Here is a 24,484-nt window from a genome sequence, read left to right on the forward strand (position 1 = left end):
GTGCTAGGTGAAGATAAAAGATTTGTATTGAGAAACACCTGCTTAACTAGAATACTGTCTGTGGTTCAGTTACAGGAGACATTCTCTACATGCAGCTCACAGTGGTTGGAGCTTCACTCCTCGCACATCATGTTTCTCTCTTTCCTGCCTCCTTTACTTGGAGATCTGAATTCCCAATGATTTAACAATATAAACACACTAGTACTAATTATCCTTTCATTGAACACCATTTTCTCTCTTTCCTTCTGCACAAACAGTGTCAGACTGACTGATTGATTGCTACATTTTATGGGTGTGTATAAAGGAAATTCTTGAACTACACCATGCAGCGTATTACAACTTCCATCTTTTGCCTGTCCCTGTGTCATTGTTTGTGGATTCTATTGCCAACCTCCAGCTTTTAAAATTAGTCAGGCCCCAATAAAATCATGATTGTAAAAAGTAATAAACTTTGGATGGTTTTTCATTGGCTTCCAGAACCTTTGGGGTTCACATTTTTTAAGCTTTTCTCTCCCACTGTGAAGACTTTTCTAAATGGAAGCTGAGATTCTTACATACGTATGTGACCCCAAGAACTGAGGCTTTCAAAAAATCCACACCCACTGCGACACTTGTGATAAAATTGTGAGCTGGCAGCAGTGAATGTAGTGGGGAAAATTCCCTTTCTTCTACATCGTATTAGCATTGGCTGTAGTAAAGCTATGGTTAATTTTTCTTCAAAAGCGACTAGTGGTTGTGGGCGCGCCCTTTGAGATATCTTGGAAATGCCTGATTTTCACTGCAGGTGCTCATCTTTTCCTGAAAATGTCTCAACCACTAGTCGCTTCTGAAAATCTATGCCAGAATCTGCAAAATACCAGATTGACTCAAAATACAATATAAATACTAAAAGTGCAGAACTCACACTTGTGGGAAAACTTCCAGTGCACCCCTCCTAGATGACACTATAAGGGTGCTCAGGGTCAGTTTTTTCTTCTTTTCTTGACAATTATCATATCTCATTCCCAGAGTCCTTTTACCCAGACCAGTTCAGTCTAATATCCTCGCCCATCACATGGCACTAGAGGCTAATCATATTGCTGGTTTTCCTTGGGTAGGAGTCAGTGAGAAAAGGAAGCCCTAAAAGACAGAGGAAGGAGAAAGGATCCCATTCTGTGGGAACTGAATGCAATTAATACTGATTATTCTTGTATGTTCAGACTCCTCTGCTTACCCCTCCCCCCCCGAACCCTCCTCCTACAGGTGCAACTCTGCACCCTTAATGTTCATGTAGCAGTCTGGAGCTATAGAGTGCTACCCAAGTGCTAAGTACAATTACAAACCTCTTCCTTTCTAGTCAAACTTTCACTTCTAAAATGATGGTGAAAAAAGTGAAGGTCAATCAAATAAGGGATTAAAAGGAAATGAAAGTGTTGCTAAAATCAATAATACAGTAAGTGGGGAGATTGTCCGATAAGTAGCAAAAATATTTTTCAGTGCAAACTGTCTCTACAGTACAGTTGCTCTTTGAGTTTAATATCTTTAAATATATTTTTTTCCCTTCAGTGGAGCACATCCTGCTCTGATTCATAAACATCTGAAGCAGCATGACTTGGTGAATCTGGCTCTGCACCACATTGGTGTTTGCGATTGGATATTAAGTTCTGGAGCCATTGCCAATTAAACTGTTACAACAAAAACTCCGAAGCTGGCACTCTGGTTCCCTGTGACCCTGTTGCTGTGGAAGTGCCTGTCACCATTTTATACACACGATGTGCACAAAATGGTCCTTATCTGAATGGATTTCATTCTAGAATGGTGTCATTGTCCATCACCACTACATCCTCTCATGACAGCCTCACATCCTTTTAGCCCTCTAAGAAATTCACTTTCATGAATATAGGATGGAGGCATTTGATGGAAGAGGACAGTAATGCCCAAGCTATTTCTCCACAGCTTTCCCTCTTCTGACCAGCATCCTGGATTTTGTTTTGCTTTGTTTTATAATCTGTGCTCTTTCTCTGACATTTCTCTTTGATTCTCAGTGCCAGATCTTTATACATATGCAATGGATTTACAAGGGTGCCCAGATCAGGGAGAAGATCCACTCACAAACCAGAGAGAGCACAAATTGTAGTGACATTCTGTTTCTTTTGCTTTTAAATGTGTGCATCAAAGGTAAAGGCTGAGGCCATGTCTACATCTAAAATTTTGCAGCGCTGGTTGTTACAGCTGTATTAGTACAGCTGTATAGGGCCAGCGCTGCAGAGTGGCCACACTTACAGCAACCAGCGCTGCAAGTGGTGTTAGATGTGGCCACACTGCAGCGCTGTTGGGCGGCTTCAAGGGAGGTTCGGGGAACGCGAGAGCAAACCGCGGCGAAGCTGGTCTCCTTTCCCGGTTTGCTCTCTCGTTCCCCGAACCCCCGAACAAGCAGGTCTCCTTCCGTGCGGTTTGCAGGGTGGTTCCGGGAAACGCGAGAGCAAACCGCGGCGAAGCTGGTCTCCTTTCCCGGTTTGCTCTCGCGTTCCCCGAACCCCCGAGCAAGCAGGTCTCCTTCCCTGCGGTTTGCAGGGTGGTTCGGGGAACGCGAGAGCAAACCGCGGCGAAGCTGGTCTCCTTCCCCGGTTTGCTCTCGCGTTCCCCGAACCCCCGAGCAAGCAGGTCTCCTTCCCTGCGGTTTGCTGGGTGGTTCGGGGAACGCGAGAGCAAACCCGGGAAAGGAGACCAGCTTCGCCGCGGTTTGCTCTCGCGTTCCCCGAACAAGCAGGTCTCCTTCCCTGCGGTTTGCAGGGTGGTTCCGGGAAACGCGAGAGCAAACCGCGGCGAAGCCGGTCTCCTTTCCCGGTTTGCTCTCGCGTTCCCGGAACCACCCAGCAAACCTCAGGGAAGGAGACCTGCTTGCTCGGGGTTCGGGGAACGTGAGAGCAAACCGCGGCGAAGCTGGTCTCCTTTCCCGGTTTGCTCTCGCGTTCCCGGAACCACCCAGCAAACCTCAGGGAAGGAGACCTGCTTGCTCGGGGTTCGGGGAACGCGAGAGCAAACCGGGGAAGGAGACCAGCTTGATTACCAGAGGCTTCCTCAGGTATGCTGGGATACCTGCTTATTCCACGGAGGTCAAGAAAAGTGCTGGTAAGTGTCTATATTTGATTACCAGCGCTGGATCACCAGCGCTGGATCCTCTACACCCGAGACAAAACGGGAGTACGGCCAGCGCTGCAAACAGGGAGTTGCAGCGCTGGTGGTGCCCTGCAGATGTGTACACCTCCTAAGTTGCAGCGCTGTAACTCCCTCACCAGCGCTGCAACTTTCTGATGTAGACAAGCCCTTGAGTATTAGTGACTGAACAATCCTACAGCAGCTCTATACTATTACCTTGTTACACTGACAGTCGTGGCAAGTTTAGTATCACTTCTGAAAAGGACTGATTGTTCTTGCCACAATTGCCTTCCAGTCAGTTATATTAGATTCAGATATTAGGTTGTTCTATGTTCAGTTTGGAATGTGAAATGTTTTAGTGAAATCGGAGGGCATTCTAGGCATGAGCGGGTGGGATGGTTAGTTTCTGAAGTATTAATGAGTTCACTGTCATGAATTAAATGATTTCTGGCCACTAGATGGCTCTGTGCATATATATAGTTACAGGGTAAATTCCTTATTAAGACCTTGGTGCAGAAAACATAGTAATGAACCAGGTCTGGGATGAGAATGTGTAAATTCTATTTCAGGATTTTAAAATGCATTTTCCTTCCAATTTGGAACAAAAAACCCCAATTGAAATTCTACATAAAACAGAAATTTAAAAAAATGTTTATATTAGAAAAATCATAACATTGATAATTTCAAAATGAAATTCTGCCTGGTAGGCTGAAGAGGAGCTGGGAGCCTGGAATGCTAGCTGAGCTGGGAGCCTTGGAGCTTGGGAACCAGGGCTTCCAGGCTCTCAGCTTCTTTTCAGCGTAGTAGGTGCGCTGCCCCACTGCAAGGGACCCTGGGACACCAGGGGGCCGTGAGTCTGGGAGCTGGGATTTCCAGGTTTTTGGCTCCTCTTCAAGTGGGCTACTGAGGAGATGGGCAGGTGAGCTGACAACAAACCTGGCAGGTTTGTTCTGGAAACCCGCCTAACAGGCAGGGTTACATTTGAACTATATCAAAACCAACCCGTCTTTACAAAAGATTTTGATTTTTGACAAATTCTAACCAAAAATATGTTTTGTCAGAATTTTTCTAACCAGCTCTACAATGAACCTTATCCCCTACATTTTCTAAATGTTTGTCAGTGGTTTATTCCCAGGATTCCTTTACTTGACTAATGTGAGTTGTGCAGCTAAAACCTCAGGGAATGTTTTGGAAACCAATATTTTATTTGGGGGGGGGGGTATGTTCCAGAACTATACCTTCTATTTCTACAACTGGGAGAAATTTTTTAAGTGCACTCGCTATATTTAGACAGATGAATGTGCCTACTAAGAATAAATGTGGAGCTCTATATTGTTGGGATTCCCTCCAAGACCCCTTTCCACTCAGCGTCCCAAGAACTAAGTGATCATCAATGAGAGCAGCAGGAGTTGGAGTACGGGAGGTGTTTATTTACCTTGTGTTGGAGCGACTGCTCTGGGTATGCTTGTCCATTTCTGGGGAATGGAGGCAGAGTTCCTCTTTTTCTCTTTTTGGAAGGTGATACTTGGAATGTCCCCTGCTGACATGCTTGCTGAATGGACAGGGCTCTCTGCAATTGGCTTCCACATGGGGGAGTAGATGTTTCTTGTCTGTTCCTTGTGCATGTTTTTTGCAGGGGATTTGTTTCTGGGGGGAAGAAGTTTATTTTTACTTTTCCATAGAGGGAAGAAAAAACTACAGCATAAGACACCTACATTGCCTTTGTTGTCAGTCTTCCCTGGACCTCAACATCTCAGGAAGGATTCCAGGCAAGGCCTTTTTGCTGCTTCATCCTTTCTTTCATCTTCTGGACTACCAAGGGAATTTTGCATTTTTTGGAATGGAATCCTTTTGGGAAGGATTCCCATAGCACTAACACTTTCCCCCAGCACCTCCACCCACCAGCAGTGCATGTTCAGCAGCTGTTCTCACTCATTTCAGCGACTAGTGGCTTAGCTTTGCTGTATGACTGTTTGAGAACACTACAAGAGGTTCAGTAAGTTCAGTCTACACTACGGGATTACTCTGATTTTACAGATTTCGATTTTTGGCAACAGATTGTATGAAGTCAAGTGCATGCGGCCACACTAAGCACATTAATTCAGCAGTGTGCATCCATAGTACCGAAGCTAGTGTTGACTTCTGGAGTGTTGCACTGTGGGTAGCTATCCCATAGTTCCTGCAGTCTTCCCCCACCCACTGGAATTCTGGGTTGAGATCCCAGTGCTTGATGGGGCAAAAAACATTGTCGCAGGTGCTTCTGGGTAAATGTTGTCAGGCCCCCCATCTCCCTCCATCCCTCTGTGACAGCAACGGCAGACAACCATTTCACGCCTTTTTTCCTAGGTTACCTGTGCAGACACCATACCACGGCAAGCAAAGAGCCCTCTCAGCTCACTGTCACCGTAAGTCTCCTGGGTGCTGGCATACATGGGACTGCATTGCTACACAGCAGCAGCTCATTGCCTTTTGGCAGCAGATGGTACATTAGGACTGAAAGCCATCATCATCATACAGAGACGGGAGTGACTCAGCCAGGTCATGTCCCATTTTCTGCTGAGCACCCAGGAGATGACGAGGGCTAGCAGTCATACTGCACTGTCTGCTGCCAACCTAAGAAGTAAAAGATAGATGGAGTGGATCAAAACAAGAAATAGGCCAGATCTGTTTTTTATTCATTTGCTCCCCCCTCCCTCTGTGAAATCAACAGCCTGAGGGGGCCATTCTGTGTGACAGTTTTTTATGTTTCTCCTTGATGCAAAACCTCTGCCTTTGTGGATTTTAATTCCCTATAAGCCATGTTAGTTGCCCCTCCCTCCATCAGAGGAATGGCATCCAATTCTCTGGGGTGATCACTTTACCCCTCCTCCCACCATGTGGCTGGTATCAGAGAAGATCCCTGATAGCCAAACGCGAACAGCTCAGCACCAATGCCCATCCCCTGCACCGCTTGGCTAACTGGGGGAGGATTTCTTTTCAGCCACAGGCAAACAACCCAGTAGGAAAGGGCACCTCTGAATGTCCCCTTCATTAAATTCCCGTATCTCAACCAGGTTACCATGAATGATATCACTCTCTTGAGGATAACACAGCAAGATAAAGAACAAATGTTGCTTGAATGTCAGCAAACACCGGCACCATATGCTGCCAGGCTTTGCCATGCAATGGTACCAGATTACTTACTACTAGCATGGCGTGGTAAAGTGTCTTACCATGGAGGATGGAATAAGGCTGCCTTCCCCAGAAACCTTCTGCAAAGGCTTTTGGAGTACTTCCAGGAGAGCTTCATGGAGATGTCCCTGGAGGATTTCCGCTCTATCCCCAGACATGTTAACAGACTTTTCCAATAGCTGTACTGGCCGCGAATGCATCCTAAGTCCTCAGGGCAAATTAATCATTAAAAAATGCTTGCTTTTAAACTCTGTTTTATATTTACAAAGGTACACTCACCAGAGGGATACCGCCTTGGGAGGGTTGGGAGGCTATTTCAGTCAGGTTGAGAAAAAGATCCTTGATGTTGAGGAGAACGGTGTGCTGTGTGCTCTCCGCAAGCTGCTCCTCCTCCTCATCTTCCCTGTCCACAAAATCCTCAGGCATGGCTGAGAGTACCCCCTCCTTTGAATCCACAGTCAGGGTGAGATAGTGGTGGTAGCCCCCCTTAGAATTGCATGCAGCTCAGCATAGAAGCAGCATGTCTGCGGCTCTCCCCCGGAGCATCTGTTTGCTTCTTTGGCTTTCTGGTACACTTGTCTGAGCTCTTTAACTTTCATGTGGCACTGTAATGGGTCCCTATTGTGGCCTTTCTCCATCATGCACTTGGAGAGTTTTTCAAATGTTTTGGCATTTCTTCTTTTGGAATGTAGTTCTACTAGCACGGAATCATCTCCCCATACAGCGATCAGATCCAGTATCTCCTGTACAGTCCATGCTGGTGCTCTTTTTCGATTCTCGGACTGCATGGTTACCTGTGCTGATGAGCTCTACGTGGTCTCCTGTGCTCATTAGCTCTCCACTCTAGGAAAACAGGAAATTAAATTCAAAAGTTCGCTGGGCTTTTGCTGTCTACCTGGCCAGTGCATCCGAGTTCAGATTGCTGTCCAGAGCAGTCACAATGGTGCGCTGTGGGATAGCTCCCAGAGGCCAATACTGTCGAATTGCGCCCACACTAACCCTAATATGAACCAGCTATGTCAAGTTCAGGGCTAATCCCCTTGTCGTGGCAGAGTACAGAAATCAATTTTAAGAGCCCTTTATGTCGAATTAAATGGCTTCATTGTGTGGATGGGTGCAGAGTTAATTTGATTTAACGGTGCTAAATTCGACCTAAATGCCTAGTGTAGACCAGGCCTAAGAGGGCTTTAGCACCTTCAAGATTACAGTCCTATCTTCCAGCAGGCCTCTGCTTTTCTGGCAACCCATTTGGGATTATCTTGAGGATAGCAGCAGAGTAAATTTCAGAGCCAGGCTGCCAATCAGCTCACACATCTGAACTTGCAGCATGTTATAAGCCTGCAAGTGTGAGGGCTGCTCACATGGCTGATATGCCGGGGATCCAGGGATCTCCAGACCTAATAGCATGAGCTGCTAGAGCTGGAGCCAAAGTGCTATAGTTAGGGGCTGTAACAACTCATACCTTCTATGGATCAGCACAAAAGGGATCCTACACCGCACACTCACCAGTCGGTTACACTGGAAAGTGCAGATAAAGGGTAGAAATATACCCCCAGTACAGTCAGTCACCATAACAATTTGTTTCTGTCCTGAGTGCTTCAGGAATGGCCTTAGCATCAGCATCCTTATTCCCTTGAATCAACTTTTTCATTCTCCCCTTCTCTTCTGGGAGCCAGCTACTCGTGGAACTGCTTCCTTCAGACCGCCTCTGAAGTGCGTGCACATGCAGCCTGTCTGCACATCTCCTTGCTGAATTGACTGCTCAGTAACTGGCTGCAGTGCAGTCAGGATTATATCTACTGATCCTTTTCCATTTATGGTAGCATTAGTGAACCTTGCCCCAGTTTTTCTTGGGCCTTTCTCAAGAGGAGTCAGAAATCTTCTTTTTGGGGGACATCCATGTGAGGGGATTGAATCCCCTGCAATCTGTTTGAAAACAAGGATGCTGGAGGTATGAAATCCTCTAATCAAGCTGTGTATAAATCTGTTAAATGCATTTCTTGCTTCCTTGATTTTATACCTGTCATAATAGTTCAAAGGGCCATTTCTCCAGAGGGGGTGACATCAACCCCTAAATATATCATTCTAGTCCAAGGTGCAGGTACTCTTTGGAAAAACATTAATTATCGATGATGCTTTGGTGCAGAGTTCTTGTCCTTTAAAAAACAAACTGGTAATCTGTAGTTTTGCAGCTGCTGTAACGCATTTACATTTTGAAATGTTATTTAATTGCAGCCGACATAGGCCAGAATGCAGCTGCGTCAACATAGGGTACAGTACATGGGGAATTCAAAAAGTGTTCACCATCTGGGTCTGAAGCTGGCTTGGTGAAACAACTGATCAGTCTAGTTGCTGACCTTCCTGGATACAGGTACACCAGAGAACATCTACAGATGATCCTCCATTTCCTTGAGATACAAGTGAGATAGTAATTTGCGAATAAGGAAGTCCACACTAACCAAGAATGTCTCCAGTTGCCAAAAGGATGACACAAAAGGTGTTGCTTCCTGGGTCCAGATGAGTCATCTGTTTTCAGATACATGGGGTTAAAGCTCATGTGGCTGTAAAGACCTTCCCCAGAGAATAAGAGATGACTCAAGGACTGTTATGTAAGACTATGACCTTGATGCAAGTCAACTGCAGACATGCCTCAAGCATCATTATGGTTTGTTGTGATGAAATTGTTAATGATGATTAAGTGAAATCTATGGCAAAGTCTTTTAAATAAAGCTGTGGCTAGTTTAATGTCATCTGTGAATTCATTATCTACTGGAGCATAATCTTTCAGACAACAAAAATACCAGCAGGGCTAAAGTTAGTGAGAAATGTAAGAATAGAAAACAAAAGTGAGAGAACTCCAAATCATTTACCTACTTCCAGGTTGTTTCATAGCCCTGATTCTAGCCTGAGTGAAAAATGAAATTCCATAGGCCAGTCTGTTTTATACCGTACACTTTTCTAAGCAGGAACGGAGCCATGCTGATTTTGGATGCTACCACAATACAAACAGAATCATGTTACGTATCTAAAGTGTTTGTTCACAAGCTGCAAGGCATATTCCCTCTTTCTGGATGTCATCTGAGGAATATGCCAAAAGCACTAGAAATCAGCACATGCGCTGTATTTTACAACCTGGGAGATACAAACTCAGACACTGTACCTTTTAAATTCTGCAAGAAAAATGTGATTAGCAGATTAGGGTCCTCTTTGACATGAGGATTGTGGGTACCTGTTTGTTTCCTCTCCGTGGTTTTTTGATCTTTGACAGTGATATCTCTATTTTTCTGAATGGAGGCAGTAGCCAGGTAGAAATTATTGCAAGATATTTCTTATAAGTAACTTGCTGTGTTTCCATGCTAATTGCATCCTCTATTACTCACGTGCCACTTGGTTAACATAGATCTTGTAAGAACAGGAGTAAAGAGTACTAATAATTTGTGCTGGTCTGAACTCTGCTTGCTTCCCCCTGACTCCCCAATGTGCAGAAATTTCAATAGTTTTTCAATATCAATGATTTCTGAAAATGAAAACATTCATCTTTGAAGAAATCTGACTGTGACAAATTGGTTGTGTGCAGCTACTCTTGGTCTGCTCCCGCATATTGGCATTTTAGACTAGGTTTGCCAACTTTGGCTAGATGAATTCCTGGAGGTTTCATCACATGACATTACTTTTAATTAAGATTAATCTTTAATTCCTGGAGACTGCAGCACAATCCTGGAGGGTTGGCAATCCTATTTTAGACTGTTATGTTTTGTTCAGACTGTTGCTGACTTGACTGTTCATGGTTATTACATATTTTGATTGACAACTTACCAGCATGTTTTGCTGCTCCTTCTTTTTTTCTGGGTTTTCTGGGGTACATTTGAGTGTCATGACATGGTAACAAGTGCTCCTATTGTGCAACCCAGGCTGCCTGCATATCATTTCTGCTGTTGACTGGTCAGGGCCGGTGCAAGGATATTTCGTGCCCTAGGTGAAACTTCCACTTTGTGCACCCCCCGCCCCAGCCCGGGGATCCAGGGCTGTCCTTAGCTATTTTGGTGCCCTACCCAGCCCCCCCGTGTGGGCTGGCCCCAGGCCTCCACGAGGGGGCTGTGTGGGGCCCTGCCCCAGGCCTCCGTGGGAAGGGGTTGACCTAAGACCTCCAGGGGGGACAGGGGGGAGGGGGACAGGCCACTTCCTGTGGGAAGTGGAGTGACCTGGCCCCAGCCTGCTCTGCTCCCCTGGCTCCCAGCTGCACCACTGGCGAGTGCGGGGAAGCAGTTCCCCCTCATCCCCAAGCCTGGGAGCCAGGGGAGCAGAACAGGCTGGGGCCGGCTCACTCTACTTCCCACAGGAAGTGGCCAGCCCCCCATCCCCCACATAGGCCTGGGGCCAGCCCCCTCCCTGCTGCCCCCCCATGGAGACCTGGGGCCCCAGCCTGCTCTGCTTTCCTGGCTCCCAGGCTTGCGGGGAGGGGGAGAGGGGAACCGCCTCCCAGCACTCACTGGCAGTGCTGCTGGGAGCCAGGGAAGGGGAGCAGGTTGGGGCCGGGTCACTCCACTTACCATGTGGTGAGTGCAGGGTCGGTCAGGCCTGGCTGCAGTTTTCAGAGGAGTGGGGGCACGGTGGAGCAGGGGTGGGAAGAGGCAGAGTTGGGGCAGAGCAGGGGCAGGGGCCATGGGGAAGAGCCAGGGAGCCACCCCTTTGGTAACTCCCAGCCCTGCAGTTCCCCCGCTCCCCCGGCAGCTCCCCACCCCAGCTCACCTCTGCTCCACCTTCTCCCCTGAGCATGCCGGTGCTGCTCCACTTCTCCTGCCTCCCAGTCTTGCCGCGCCAATCAGCTGTTTGGCGTGGCAACCCTGGGAGGGGAGGAGAATTAGAGTGCATGCCCCCCGTTACTTCCTGCAGGCAGCCCTCCCCGTGACCCCCTGCGCCCCAGCTCACCTCTGCTCCATCACCTCCCCTAAGTGTGCTTTTTGGTGTCCCCAACCACTTGGTGCCCTAGGCAGCTGCCTAGTTCACCTAGTGGTTGCACCGGCCCTCTGACTGGTGCTACTTTATTTGAAGATTGGCAGCAGAGAGATTAGTATGAGGAAAGAACAGTGAAGTGTTAATGGTGGGATATCTGTCTGGGGATTGGTCCTGCTTTGAGCAGGGGGTTGGACTAGATGACCTCCTGAGGTCCCTTCCAACCCTGATATTCTATTCTATTCTATTCTATATGTGCAGATCATGCAACTCTCTTTGCTGCTAGGTTACCCTTGCTGCAGGACTGCTTAGGCCATGATAACATTGATATTTAGGATGGACTGCCAGAGCCCAAGTCCTCCTTTAGTGTGGTTGGGAAGTGCTTCAATGAGCATTTTTGCACTGGAGATTCTGTTCTGTTTTGAGGAAGAAATTTTTTGAAGCTTGTCAGCAGCCCATTGAAACCATACATGAGTTTGCATGTTGTTTGCAGTGGTTGGCCCAGGACTGTGAATTTAGGGATGTTATGATAGTTGTGGTTAGGGACATTTTTGTGACCAGTGTAGCTGATAACTGCCTGGGCGAATGGTTACTGGTGGAAGATTCTAGAATGCTGACTCTTGATGCTGTAGTTGCTAAGAATGAGGCACTTGACGTGGCCCAGGCTGAAGGAGGTTCTATGTGTCAGGCTGCTACTACCTTTGTGTCTACTCTTAAATCATCAGCTCCTCCTTCTGCTTCAGTTTCCCAGAGTCATACAATGCTACCTAAACCAGCTCCATGACCACATCAGGAAAAAGGGCCTGCTCCTCACTGTTACTGTTGTGGTTACATAGTCAATTTTGCTGAGAGCTCAGCTAGAACTGCTAAGTGTTGGGCTTGTGGGAAGGAAGTACACTTTAAGTTAGTGTGCTGTGGTACACTATGACAAGGGTAGGCCTGAAGTGTGTACTGTGAATATGAAGCTGCATGAGACTACCTTTACCAGAGTCCCTTTTAATCCGATCTTCTCATGTGGCATGAAGTGCATTGTGGATACTGGTACTGAAGTTTAACATACTACCCTTCGGGTTAGTTCATAATCTGGACATTTCTCTGACTACAGTGGATATAAAAGCTTGGAATTGGTATGCTTTGCAGACACTGGGTGAAGGTGGATGCTCTGTGCTCTACAAACGCATAGCTTTTACTTCAAAGTTTTACGTTGTTAAAGGCCCTGGTGTGCAGATAGTCCCATTATTGTCATATGATCTGTGAATTTGCACAGGACACTTCAGGTGCATTTGTGTCAGCTAGATTAGAAGGGCATACCCAATGTATTGTTCAGATACCTCACCATGATTTATTTAACAGTGACAGTATTCTGTCCATAGGATATGTGTATTTTATGCAGTTGGATTGGAATGCCAAGCCCTTTGCACCGCCTGCATGTTGTGTACCCCTGCACTTGTGGACAAAATACAAGCAGAATTGCAGTGCATGAAAGATAATGGTATTATTTGGGATGTGGAAAGGAGCTCACCCACAGTGATTGTATACAAGAAGAATGGTGACATTTGACTGTGCACAGATTTTAGTGCACTTAATAAATAGGTGGAGCATGGGCAGCTTTAATGGCCAAACTTCAAAGAGGTGACATGCTGGGTAAGTGGATACTGGGTTTTTTCTGTGTTGGATTACTGATGGGTTATTGGCAAATATCTGTGGCTGAAAGTTCACAGCTGTTATTGACTTTCAACATGTCATTTGGGACGTACTGCTATCAATGTCTGCTTTTTGGGTTTAGTCTCAGCTCCTGAGATATTTTGGAGAGTGGTCTCTTAGCTCCTTGATAATATCCGGGGGCATGTTGCTATCTGGATGACATTCTTGTCATTGCTAAGACCCTTCCTGAGCATAATGGTATTCTGGACCAGGTGCTAACCCAATTCCAAAAAGCTGTCATAAAGCTGAATGCAGCTAAGTTAAGTTATGAAAAAGATGCTGTAGACTTTCTAGGGCATTCTCTGTCAGCCTGTGGTTTGAAACTGGCACGTGAAGGGGTACAAGCTGTTGCTTTACTAGTGGTACCCACTGATCATAAGGTTTTACATTTGTTTCTTGGCCCACTCAATACATAGGTGGTCGTGCTTTGCCCCATTTTAGTATCCTTGCAATGCTGCTGTGAGATTTAACTCAGGGCCATGGCCAGGCTGGTCTGGACTAAAGAGACAAATCAGGCTTTCTGAAACCCTGCATCAAGTCCTCTGTCAGATCAAATCCTGTGCTTTTTTTGATCCAAGGAAACCTGTAGTGATTCAAACTGATGAATGCAATCAGGAATAGGGTGACATTTTGCTCCAGGAGGAACATCTGGTTCTATTTGCATCTCGTACTCTCACCCCACTGGAAGTCACTCCCTGACTGACAGAGAGTTTTTGGCGATGTTTTTTGCTATCGTATGCTTTAAAGTCTACTTAGTGGGAAGATACTTTACCTTAGAAACTGATCATTTGCCTGTCATGGGCCTCTATCATAAGACCATTGACCTGCTGAAAGTGAGGTTGTAACAGTAGGCTATTCAATTGCTGGACTTGACTCAAGTTAACTAAAAAGTCTATGGGACTTAGATGCCTATGTGCAGTTGTTTTTGGAAATGGGACTTTGGCTCTCAAGTTACTTCAATGCTTCTAAAATTTTTACCTTCAGTCAAAGTCATAGCAAAGATTTTTCTGAAACCAATTTCAGTCACCTTAGCATAAATGGCCCCTATTAGCCATACAGAAACTTTTTCCTTGACAGTTACCTAAATCTATCTTTCACTCATAGGCTCAGAGTGATCTAAATCTGTGTTAATTCTCAGAATTACAAAAGAAATTAATGAAAAATTATGGGAAGACCTGTCACAGCACAGTAATCATCATTGTCAATTGTTCGTTCAGTTATTCTCTTGTTTTCTGGTTCAGCATTTGATGCTTTTGCTTTAATTTGCTTGTATAACTAAGATGTTTCCTCTCTCCCTGTTTATACTTGGATATGACTTCTAAGCCTATATCTTTTCTATAGCATCTCTCCTTATTAATATATTTCTTCATATTTAGCTACTTTCATCTTTTTAGTTTGGTTTGAAACTGTTGGGGGCCAGACTCTGTATGTATGTGTGTTTGTTTTCTATTTTTATTTTCAAAATAAAACAAATGTTACATATTAAGAATGGCATATCTTTTAAATTCACAGTTTTAGACAGCACAGAAAAAAAAAACTAATTATAGAGTTCTCTGAAGAGTGACTATATTTCCTTACGTTCTGGCTGCTGCTCATTTAAACAAAATGCTATGTTCTCTAAACTCTCCAGTTTACTGAAAGACTCTTTGCTGTCCATTATTTTTGAGGGATTGGTTTTCTAGTTAGTTAGCTGGTCCTAGTAAAGTTATTGTGGCTTTCTTCTGTTTGGTAAGTTGCTTTGATATTTTCCCTGACACAAATATTCCAGGGCCCAAAAGAATATTGCTCTCCAAAATCATACTGTGTCTGCAGTTGATATTATCTAGACTGGTGGCCTAAAACCTAGAGAGAGATTCTCTCTTTGGAAGAGATCCCCTGCTGGACTATATCTCCTATAACACACCCTGGCCAAGGACTTAATATTGCACTGCTTCTCCACACCAAAAGTGGACACCAGGATGGCTTATGGGAGATGTAGTCCAACTGGAGATCCTAGCCCATAGAGGAAAATGAGGACATGAGAATCAAACTAAATTCCTTTAACACGCTACCCCATTTTTGGCCAAAGCCTTTAGTCTGAAAACTCTACATTTCTGATGAAAAGTTTAGTGTTTTTTTGTTTTTTTAATCAATTCTTCATTTTAATCAAAAATTTCTACAAGGAAAATTAGTTTTAGACCAGCTTACCCATTGCCTAAAACAAATTTGAACCTTGAGCTTTTATATTGCGCATCTTGAAAAGAGACTTGATGAAGCTAGACCTCAGGTCCAGATCATTATTTTACTTCTCTGCTAGTAAAGTTAGATCATATACAACACCCTTATGTTTGAAGAACATAATTTTTGTAAATTTAGGCAATTTAGAACATTTTTGAAAACTGTTTTCCCCTTTCACTGAGATTTATGCTGTAAAAGTGTGGCTTAGATATTAAATAAACATCTTTTTTCTTTGTTGCAGCTTTCCCCATTCGGTTTTAGAATCCTACATGGCTGCTGATGGGAATGCTCTTGTAAGTATATCTCCAATTTTAGCTAGAGCTATTAGTCATAGGATGGACTGAGGGAAGTGCCCTACTTGTGTGTGTACTTTTGCTCTCCAAAAAGCTGAGGTCACGTTCACTCTTTAAATAAGTCCTTGATTATTGATTGGGCTAGCCAATGAGATTGTTACAATCTCGTCAAGTCCTGCTTTCTGGAGGAGCACTGTTTCTGGAGGAGCAGTCTGTTTTGATTGGATCCAACAGCTGAGTCTCATGTGCTTTTAAGCCCATTGGGTCTTGATAGTGACTCTGGTCACTATTCCTGATTCTGAGTCTCTCTGGCACTCTCTAAGGTGCAGATCCCATGTCTGACCCTTCTTGGGCAGTGGTATCCCACCATCTGATAACCTAGACCCCAGAACCAGTGCATCAGCCCTCCCAAACCTGCAGTTGCTTAGACACATTTTCTCCAGAGATCACCTGGTGTGGGAGCTCTGGTTTTCTACTTATACCCTTCAGGTATAACATGGCAGTAAAGCACGGAACACAGGCTTAGCAAAGGAATATGTTATATATTCACTCTCACTCGCTGCTATATGTGGGCTTGGGAAGGAATTTTCCCCAGGTCAGATAGGCAGTGACCTGGGGGATTATTTGCTTTCCACTACAGTGTCTGTGTTCAGGTCACTTGCCAGGATGATCTGGGTATTTCTCACTTAATCATTTCTCTACCATTGTGGGTCCCTCAGGCACTGGTGCACCTTGGGCTCTCCTATTCTCTACTTGCAGCACAATAGTCTAGTCTCCTGTGGACTGTAATACTTTGACCTCATTTCAGTTGTTGGGTTAGTGTGCGGTTGCTGGGTGGTGTGGATGGCCTGTGCTATACAGGAGGTCAGACTAGATCATCTGGTGGTGGCTTCTGGCCTCAATCTCTAACACGCTGCCATTAAAACACAAGAGATTTACAGGCTGCCTTAAGGCCTGGTCTACACTTAAAATTTAGGTCGGTGCTCAGGGATATGAAAAATCCACATCCGTTAGCATTGCAGCTATTCCAAGAGAACCTCCAGTGTAGACTCATCTATATCAATGGAAGAGTGTTTCTGGTGATGTAACTAACATTGTCCAGGGAAGTGGTGTTCCTACAGCAACAGAAAAACCCCTTCCATTGGTGCTAGACTGAGTCTACACTATGGAGCTATGCTACACTATAGAGCATACTCATAATCTGTCCTCCAGATTTCAAGTTTCTGCTACCTAATGAATGCTTGAAGTCACACCAAAGGCTACCTTTTAGATGGAAGTTGAAAATACAACGTGATGTTCACAAAACCAAAATGGAATTTTTCAGTTGACACAGATATATCCCCCAAAACACATCTCTCTATGTTCCTGCCTATTGATTGGGTCAGCCAGTGAGAAAAGTGAATGTGACCTAGTTTGAGCATTGCGGTTTCATCAAGCTACATCTAGTGCATATATGTATTTGCACTCTGCAGGAGGAGCTTTGGATAGTAAACTATAGGTTTGCAGTCTATATTTAGGTGCAGAGCTTCCAGTAGGCCACAGTCCCATCACTGTCCATCACATTCCTGAGGTGTAAAACTTTAATGAAAAAAATTCCACTATTGTCAACTGCAAGCAAAAATCAGAAGTCAGGCTGCACAAAATCATGAGTGGCTTAAAAATAATGAGATTTTTAAAAATTAGAGTTGGTTTATTTGCCTTTCTATTTTGGGGCCATTAGAGGATTCATGTTTTCATCTTTCCTCTTGGAAGGATAAAGAAAACTGAGATTCTCACATAAATTGGGTGACTCCAGGAGCTGGGGCTTTAAGAAACATACCAAATATCATGGCACTCATGATGAAATCACAACAATCTGGTGCACTGGAGTCTTGTATTGTTCCAGCGAGTGCACTTTTTGTAATCCATACAGTCTCTCTTGACAAGGCTGCTATACCACTGGTTTGGACCATTAGTTTTATTTATTATTGTTGGGTCTGTTTTTTATATTGATTTTTAGCTACTTCTCATTGTCTTGAAAAACTCCTTGTTAAAGGGATTTGTCTCTTGGTCTGAAGTGAAACTTGCAAACCAGAAAAACCCAAATGGCTCTTTATTGTTGATTCCTTGTGCTACCCACCTTAGTATCCTGAATTGAAAGTTTCCCTACACATAATGACCATATTGGGATATCCTGAAGATGAGAAACTTCAATCTGATTTTTGGAGAACCATTTGCTAGTACAACCCAACAGCCTGTGTGTTTTGTGACAAGCTGGACCTAAATATTGGAAGTCTCTGGATTCTGTCACACTGCAGACTGCAAGTTTAGTGGTAGATTAAATTAAGTTTTAAAAAATGGGGGTTTCAATAACATTAAATATGAAGATGAGTTTAGTGAGTACAGCTGCTTTCCCCGCGTATTAAATTTATTAGCTTTGGGACCAGGATGGGTATTGGAGCTGAAATTCTGGAGCACAATTCTGTGAGAGTGGGGAGATGCCATGACAAATTCCACTGCTGCAGAGTCCTGGACTACAGGGCCCCTTGACTGTGCCCATGACCTGTTAGGAATAAATGGAATATTTCTTACAGGAGAAAAAAGAGCTCCTGTTCTTATTTTTGTATGATTTTATTAACAAGTAATAAAGAATAAAGTGAAAACAGAGCACACTAATCACAAGCTTTGTTTTTTATCTAACAGAAAAGTTCATGGCTTTCTGCTACTAGAACCATGGAAATTGGTACCAGAAGTGTGTATTAATTCATGGTGACTGCAGTCCATGCCCAGATTTGGGCATTGCTGCCACCATTATATTTACCAGTGATTTGTTCCGTTCAATTATAAATGATTCATGCAATGGGGATTCTGTTGTTTTCCTTCAGACCTGTCTATGGTCTAAGCAATTTTGCTTCAGCTCAGTAATAAAGGTTGTGCATTAGCCAAAGAGCTACTTCTTTATCAAATAGTTACAGAGAGCCACATCCTGTCACTGTGTTGCAATCTTACCATCATGACATTTCATTAATCTGAATTTAGACGATGCGTCATCTTTACAGCATCATAGCGTCATTCCTACTACCTGGCTTCTGCATAACCGGTATTGTTTCATCTTTCTCTTTCTTCATCCCATCCTAATTGCTAGGTAGGAAGTATTGGGTCCAAGGAAGTAGTCCTGGCAGCTCTTACTATCTTCCTCTGGGCTAAGGCCTGAGTCAGGTACAACGTCCTTTAGAAAGAAGACTTCAGGGTCAGCCCATATGGAAGTGGGGGAACATTAGTGGCTCCCATTTAACTGGTCTAGTTGCTCATTGTTTTCCTTGATCTATTGCCATGGAGCATTGTCCTGAGAAAAACACCCAATAGACCACAGTATAAATAAAAATAATACGGAATATGTGATGATTAACATGAGTCTGGTTTCATTCACTCTTGGCAAAGCCATCCACAAGTGAGTTAGGTAGGTCATCCCAAATAAGCATCAATAAAAACTTTCTGGTACACATTTATGTATGTGTTACCTATGTTATTGAGAAAATGTTTGAGGTTTTAAAAAACATGATTTTGATATTTTTTGGTGTGTCCCTGCCACTTTAAAGCCAAGCATCTTAGTTACCATGAGTTCAACTGTGGAGCCATGAAAACCTCCCCAGAGGGCATAAAATAGCTTTTCTGTCCCTAAAGATAATATAACTTAAAAAATGAATATCTTGGCAAGTTAAGTGGTCAAAGATACATTATAGTCCTTTGTTACATAGTTCTGCAATTCATCAGATGAATATCACCTCTGCATAGCTGGGTTGTGTGCATAAACAAATATCAAAATACTAAGCTTGTAGGCATCATTTTTCACTAAGAGGTCTGAATGTTTGAAAAGAATAACTATTATTGACTTCATTTTATAGATGGGAAAACTGAGACAAAAAGCAGTGAGTTGCCTTGTCTGTGGTAACACAACAGGTCAGGGAAGAGCTAAGAACAGAACCCAGGACTTTTGATTCCTAATTCCCTATTCTCCGGACTCCTCTTCATAAAGTATAGGTTATGTCTACACTGCACAAAATGGCATATTCTTAACTTGGTTTAGCTAACCCATGTGAACTAACTCAGGCTAAAATAGCAGTGAAAACACACAACTCGGATTTTAATTTGAGTTGGCAGCTCATGTTCAACCTCAGGCTCCCCTGTAAGTTTTAACTCAAGCTGATAACCCTTAGTTTCATTTCTCTATTGTTCAGTAAGGCAAATGTATTTTCTATATTATAATGTTGGATAAAATATACTATATGTAAAATATGCAAATGAATGCATATAATTAAAATACATAAATATATGAGATAACATAATCAACTAAGCATATTTATACATTATAATTAGGAAAATCAGCCAAATGTGGACAATATTTTTTTAATATTGAGACACTAGCCTCCTATCTGTCACATATTTTGTCAACATCTTACTCATGTAGGGGGATATATGTGTACTAGAAAGAAAAGAAGGGGGAAAAGCAGTGATATGTTTGTTTTTATTATTTGTTTACAGTAATGCCCACAATGTGCTGAGAGCTCAGTGATAACAACAAAATACCTGATGTATTTTTCACCCTTACATGTCAGTAATTATCCCTGATTAAGGCAATGAGGCTTAAAATGTTGCAGGCTTAACTTTTCTTTTTCTACTTCAGAGAACATTATACAATTCAGCTAAAAAGCAGTCAGAGAGAGGCTGCCTGTGGGTGTGAAACAGGAAGCACTAGTGGATAGATTCCTATATATAATAGTGCTACATTTGTTCTTGTTCAACTGCACATACATCAGTTTTAATTAACACATTTTATGCTTCAGCTAGTAGCTTCCCTTTAGCTGCAAGTGGGTTTTTAGATTCCATCCCCATATAAACACCACCTCCTCCAGTCGCCCTCAGTCTGTCTTTACAAATGTTGTAACACAATCTGAAATTTCCTTTCTTTCCTTCCTGCATTTCTTGCAGGTTCCCTTGCGTCAGAAGACCAAACAGAAAAGTCAAGGTAACAGATCTTTTCCCTCCACTTCTGTTCCTCTTTTTTTTTTTTTTTTTTAAATGTGTGTCTTGTTCGGGAGAGGTTGAGGTTTTCATATCGCTGGTGAAGGACTGTTTAAACTCTGCTTATTTTTTGCATCGATTCTGAAAAAATGACAGCATGCTGTTCACTTGGACTAAGCCCTTGTGGTATGTCAATAGACACAGAGCTGGAGATTCTAGAGTGAGAGAAGCAGAGAGAGACACGCAGCTTTTCATTTAGTTGAAAGCTAGTCCTTTCTAGCTGTGACTTAAATAGATCTATTCTTTTCTAATGCAGTTGTAAGAAGGATGAGACACATTTTTATCTAGTATGTTTTATTTTATAATTCATGTCTTATTTGTGTGCAATTATCTTTAGAGTAATCAGTAATTTATTTTCTGAGAACCTCTTGTCATTTTATCTTTGTACATTTAGAATGCCTTTTAAATGAATGTGTCTAACAGACATCATAAAACTGACTGACCATCTGACTTCTGTGTGCATTTTAAGAGACACTTGGATGACTCTTAATATAGCAAATGTAGGATGGACTGATATATTTAATTTATTTAGTACCTTACATTTAAACAAGCAGCACCATTTATTTTAATGGCACAGGGATTGTTGTTATGAGTCGACGGAGGATATCGTGCAAGGACCTGGGACTAGTTGATTACCAGGGGTGGCTCTACAAGAAAAAGGAAAAAGGACCTTTCATTGGCAACAAATGGAAAAAATTCTGGTTCGTGCTGAAGGGGTCATCGTTATACTGGTACAGCAGCCAATTGGTGAGTACAATAAACTCCTAACTGTGTGTGAGTGACTAAGCAGGGACTACAGGCACTGGGAAGGAAAGGGTTGGGGCAGATCTGGAGATGTATAAATGATCAGTTTATTTAGTTTTTGTTCAGCCTTAAGATTTCTTGCAAAATGAGCAAATGCTAGAAACTTGCTGCCACATTTTTTGGTTCTGCAAGCACTTGTGAAATACAGTCTGTTCCTTTAAACCTGGGTGTTCTTTTCAGGCTCCACTGTCATTTAAATGCTGGAAGGAACTTGTCAATTTAAGAAGCTTGCAGGCACTTACTGGCAAGGAAGGGGCAGCAGTTTTCTCATGTTCTCAGCTGAACTAATTGCTTCATTTTAATAAGGGGACTTGCTTATTTCCCCCACCTCCAGCTTGAACCTTGCTTGACTTGTCTTTTACTCTCCTTTTGGTATTGTTGTCTGATAGGAAAGCTGGGGTCAGAATTACAGCTTGGCCAGCTCATTATGGTGTTATCTCTTGCCTTTCTGTTGTCACATCCAGTGTCTGCAACTAAACTGTTCTGTGTCCTGTTAATTTGTAACCTGCTGCTCTGGGGTACCAATGATAAAGGGCCAGATTTGGAGTGTTTCAAGGGAGGAGTACACTACACTTCAACTCAAGAGCCAGATTTCAGTTCAGAGGACGAACTTTCCCTAAAAGAGCCTTTCTGTTATGACAATCCTCTGCTTTCCCCAGACACTCCCTCTTCTATTACAATGTGAATGGGAAGCAGCCTATGATGGAGACAATGAGCAGTCCCTGGATTTCTATGGTCAACTGAAATAAAAAATAATTAGAAATAAAAAAGTATAATGGAAGCAGAGATTAAATACTGCATAATTGCCTTTCTACTGGCATGGTCAGGCAATCTATACTGCAGCCAATCACCCAGAGCCAGTCCTGTTTAGCTAAGATGCTTTACCTGAATGTTTAATGAAAGATTATGGCTTGCATGCAAAGGCACTGCGTGTACTGGAGAGTGAATACACCTGTTTTAGACTTTGTTGTGACTACTTGATTAGGCAGGGCTAGCATCTTGCATTTGCTGACCAGAAGGATACAAGTTGGAGCGTTTCCCCCTCCCACTTACACCTGTTTCACTCATGGATCTGGCACAAAAGTTCCTACTGTATTTTTTTTATCGACACCTGCACTGAGGGAGCCCAGAATTTGGAGGGGTCAGGGGATTAGGTGACTAGGACAGCGGAATGGATTGGAACCATGAAGTTTAATTGCTGAATAGTGAATGATTAACTTTTCTAAATGCAAATAGCTGTTCTACTGAAAAAGGGATGTCTTGGGCCTAACAAGGGATAAGGTGTTACTGAAACCTTTGTTTACAATTGCAACAGTAAACAGTTAAGTGTGGTCTGGGATTTCTTGTCAAGTAATCACTAGCTTAGTTACATTGTAACAATTACAGTTAAATTTTATTAAAACCTTTTATCAAAGAAAGCTGCTGAAACATTTAAAATGTAAAGTATTAAGAAAGGTTTTCATTTTAACATCCCGTTAGCTGTGGAGAGTTCTTTTATAGAGAGAAACCCCTTTCCGGGGCTCTTTTTAGATGTTACTAACTGTTCTTTTAGAGGAAAAGATAAGACCGTTGAGGTGGTTTGGAGCCGTTCTTGTAGCTGCAGTGGTCGTTGAAGTCCAGTCCTTCTTTCTTTAAGATAAAAAGAAAACAGACACATGAAGAGAGAAGAATAAAGAAGATAGAAAATGCAGCTCCTGACTCTGCTGTTGAATCTGACTTTCAGCCTTGTTACTGGAGAGATATGGGCATAGTAGAGCTTTATCAGTCACTCTGAGACACGTCATACTTGGCCTGCTAAACAGACTCTTTTTGGATAGAAAGTAAAAGGAAAGCGAGAGATGAGAGAGGAAAAATAAGACTGGGAAGGAAATGGACATGAAGGAGTGAAATGCAAATCTCACATAGCAGGTGGAGGTGGTGATATCATCAGTTTCCTTTCCCTGCCTTGCTCTGTTCAGGTTTCTGTCTTAGGATCAGGATGATGAAGGCCCAATGGTATAATGGTAGATTCTGGGGTCCGAGGAGATGATGCAGATGGAAGCCCTGGTGATAAAGTTGTCTCCTTCCAGTCCATGTCCCACACCCCTGATTGTCACTGAGTGACCCCCTAGATAGACCATGTCCAAAAAGGGGTGGCTACCTTATTTAGTTAACCATTCAAAACACCTCTCAGTGATTTCAGCTATAAACATTTCCTCCCATTTTGAGACTCTTTCAGCTCATTGTCATAACAATCTGCAATTTTATGCCAGGATCCTGGAAGATCTCTCACCACCGCTGTTTAATGTAAGCAATCCAGTTTGTACTGGTCCATTTGTCTCCACCTTTTCTTGATGTTATAAACAATTTTATGTAACAGGCTGAGTTGGACTATTGTTACCTTGACCTACTTAAAGTACAGGCCTCTGCCCAACGTAGTTCTAGACAGTGCTCAGCAGCATCACGCCAATGAAAAGATGTCAAAGTAAGAGAAAGGCTTTCTCGTTTACCTTTATTAGGTCAAAGCCATCCCAGGTGCAGTTTGATTAATTTCAGTGGAGTTACCCTAGGGCTGTATTTGGCCCATCGTATTTTATAGCCTAGCGAATTTTTCCACCTCTTCATTGATGTTTAGAAATGCTTGTTAATGCCTTGGTCACTTAATCACTCCTGCTCCTAAATGTTAGTGCCTGAAGCAGAGAAAGGTGCAGTGTTGTGGACCAGCATATAAGAAGATTCTTCTGGTTTCTTATTCACTTGCTGAAAGATATTATGGACCCAATTCACCTGCATGACACCAATTTTTATACTGATGCAATTATATTACCGTCAGTGGAGTTAATCTTGACTTACACCTGCGCAACTGATGTAAGAATTGGGCCCTATATGTTTTAAAGATCATTAGACTATTCTGTAGTTTCAACAATGTGGGGAGATCAGCTGCTGTATGTCAGGATGCAACAGAGTCACTTTCCACTTTAGCATTTAAACACTCAACTCAGATTACTATAAAAAAGGGCCTGTAAACAAAGATCCTCTTAAACATTGACACACTAGTGAAGAGTGGGGATACACTAGTGAAGAGTGGTGGGGGAGAATCAAGCTGAGGTCAGATGAATGAATTAAGTCAGTGACCTTGGCTATCTGTGGTTCTGCATGACCAC

The 24,484-nt window shown here is 43.2% G+C and overlaps 1 protein-coding gene across 1 annotated transcript in view; it reads left to right on the plus strand.

The window, feature by feature from the left end:
- The window catches only part of IPCEF1 (interaction protein for cytohesin exchange factors 1), an 87,482-nt gene that overhangs the window by 12,452 nt on the left and 50,546 nt on the right, over window positions 1-24,484 (plus strand). Inside the window, exons 3-5 of the mRNA XM_050951600.1 lie at window positions 15,425-15,476; window positions 20,445-20,481; window positions 21,115-21,284. Of these exons, the coding sequence (XP_050807557.1) occupies window positions 15,425-15,476; window positions 20,445-20,481; window positions 21,115-21,284 (259 nt within the window). The remainder of the gene's footprint in view (window positions 1-15,424; window positions 15,477-20,444; window positions 20,482-21,114; window positions 21,285-24,484) is intronic.

This window comes from Gopherus flavomarginatus, chromosome 4, assembly GCF_025201925.1.
Source record: "Gopherus flavomarginatus isolate rGopFla2 chromosome 4, rGopFla2.mat.asm, whole genome shotgun sequence".
In the NCBI taxonomy this organism is placed as follows: Eukaryota; Metazoa; Chordata; order Testudines; family Testudinidae; genus Gopherus; species Gopherus flavomarginatus.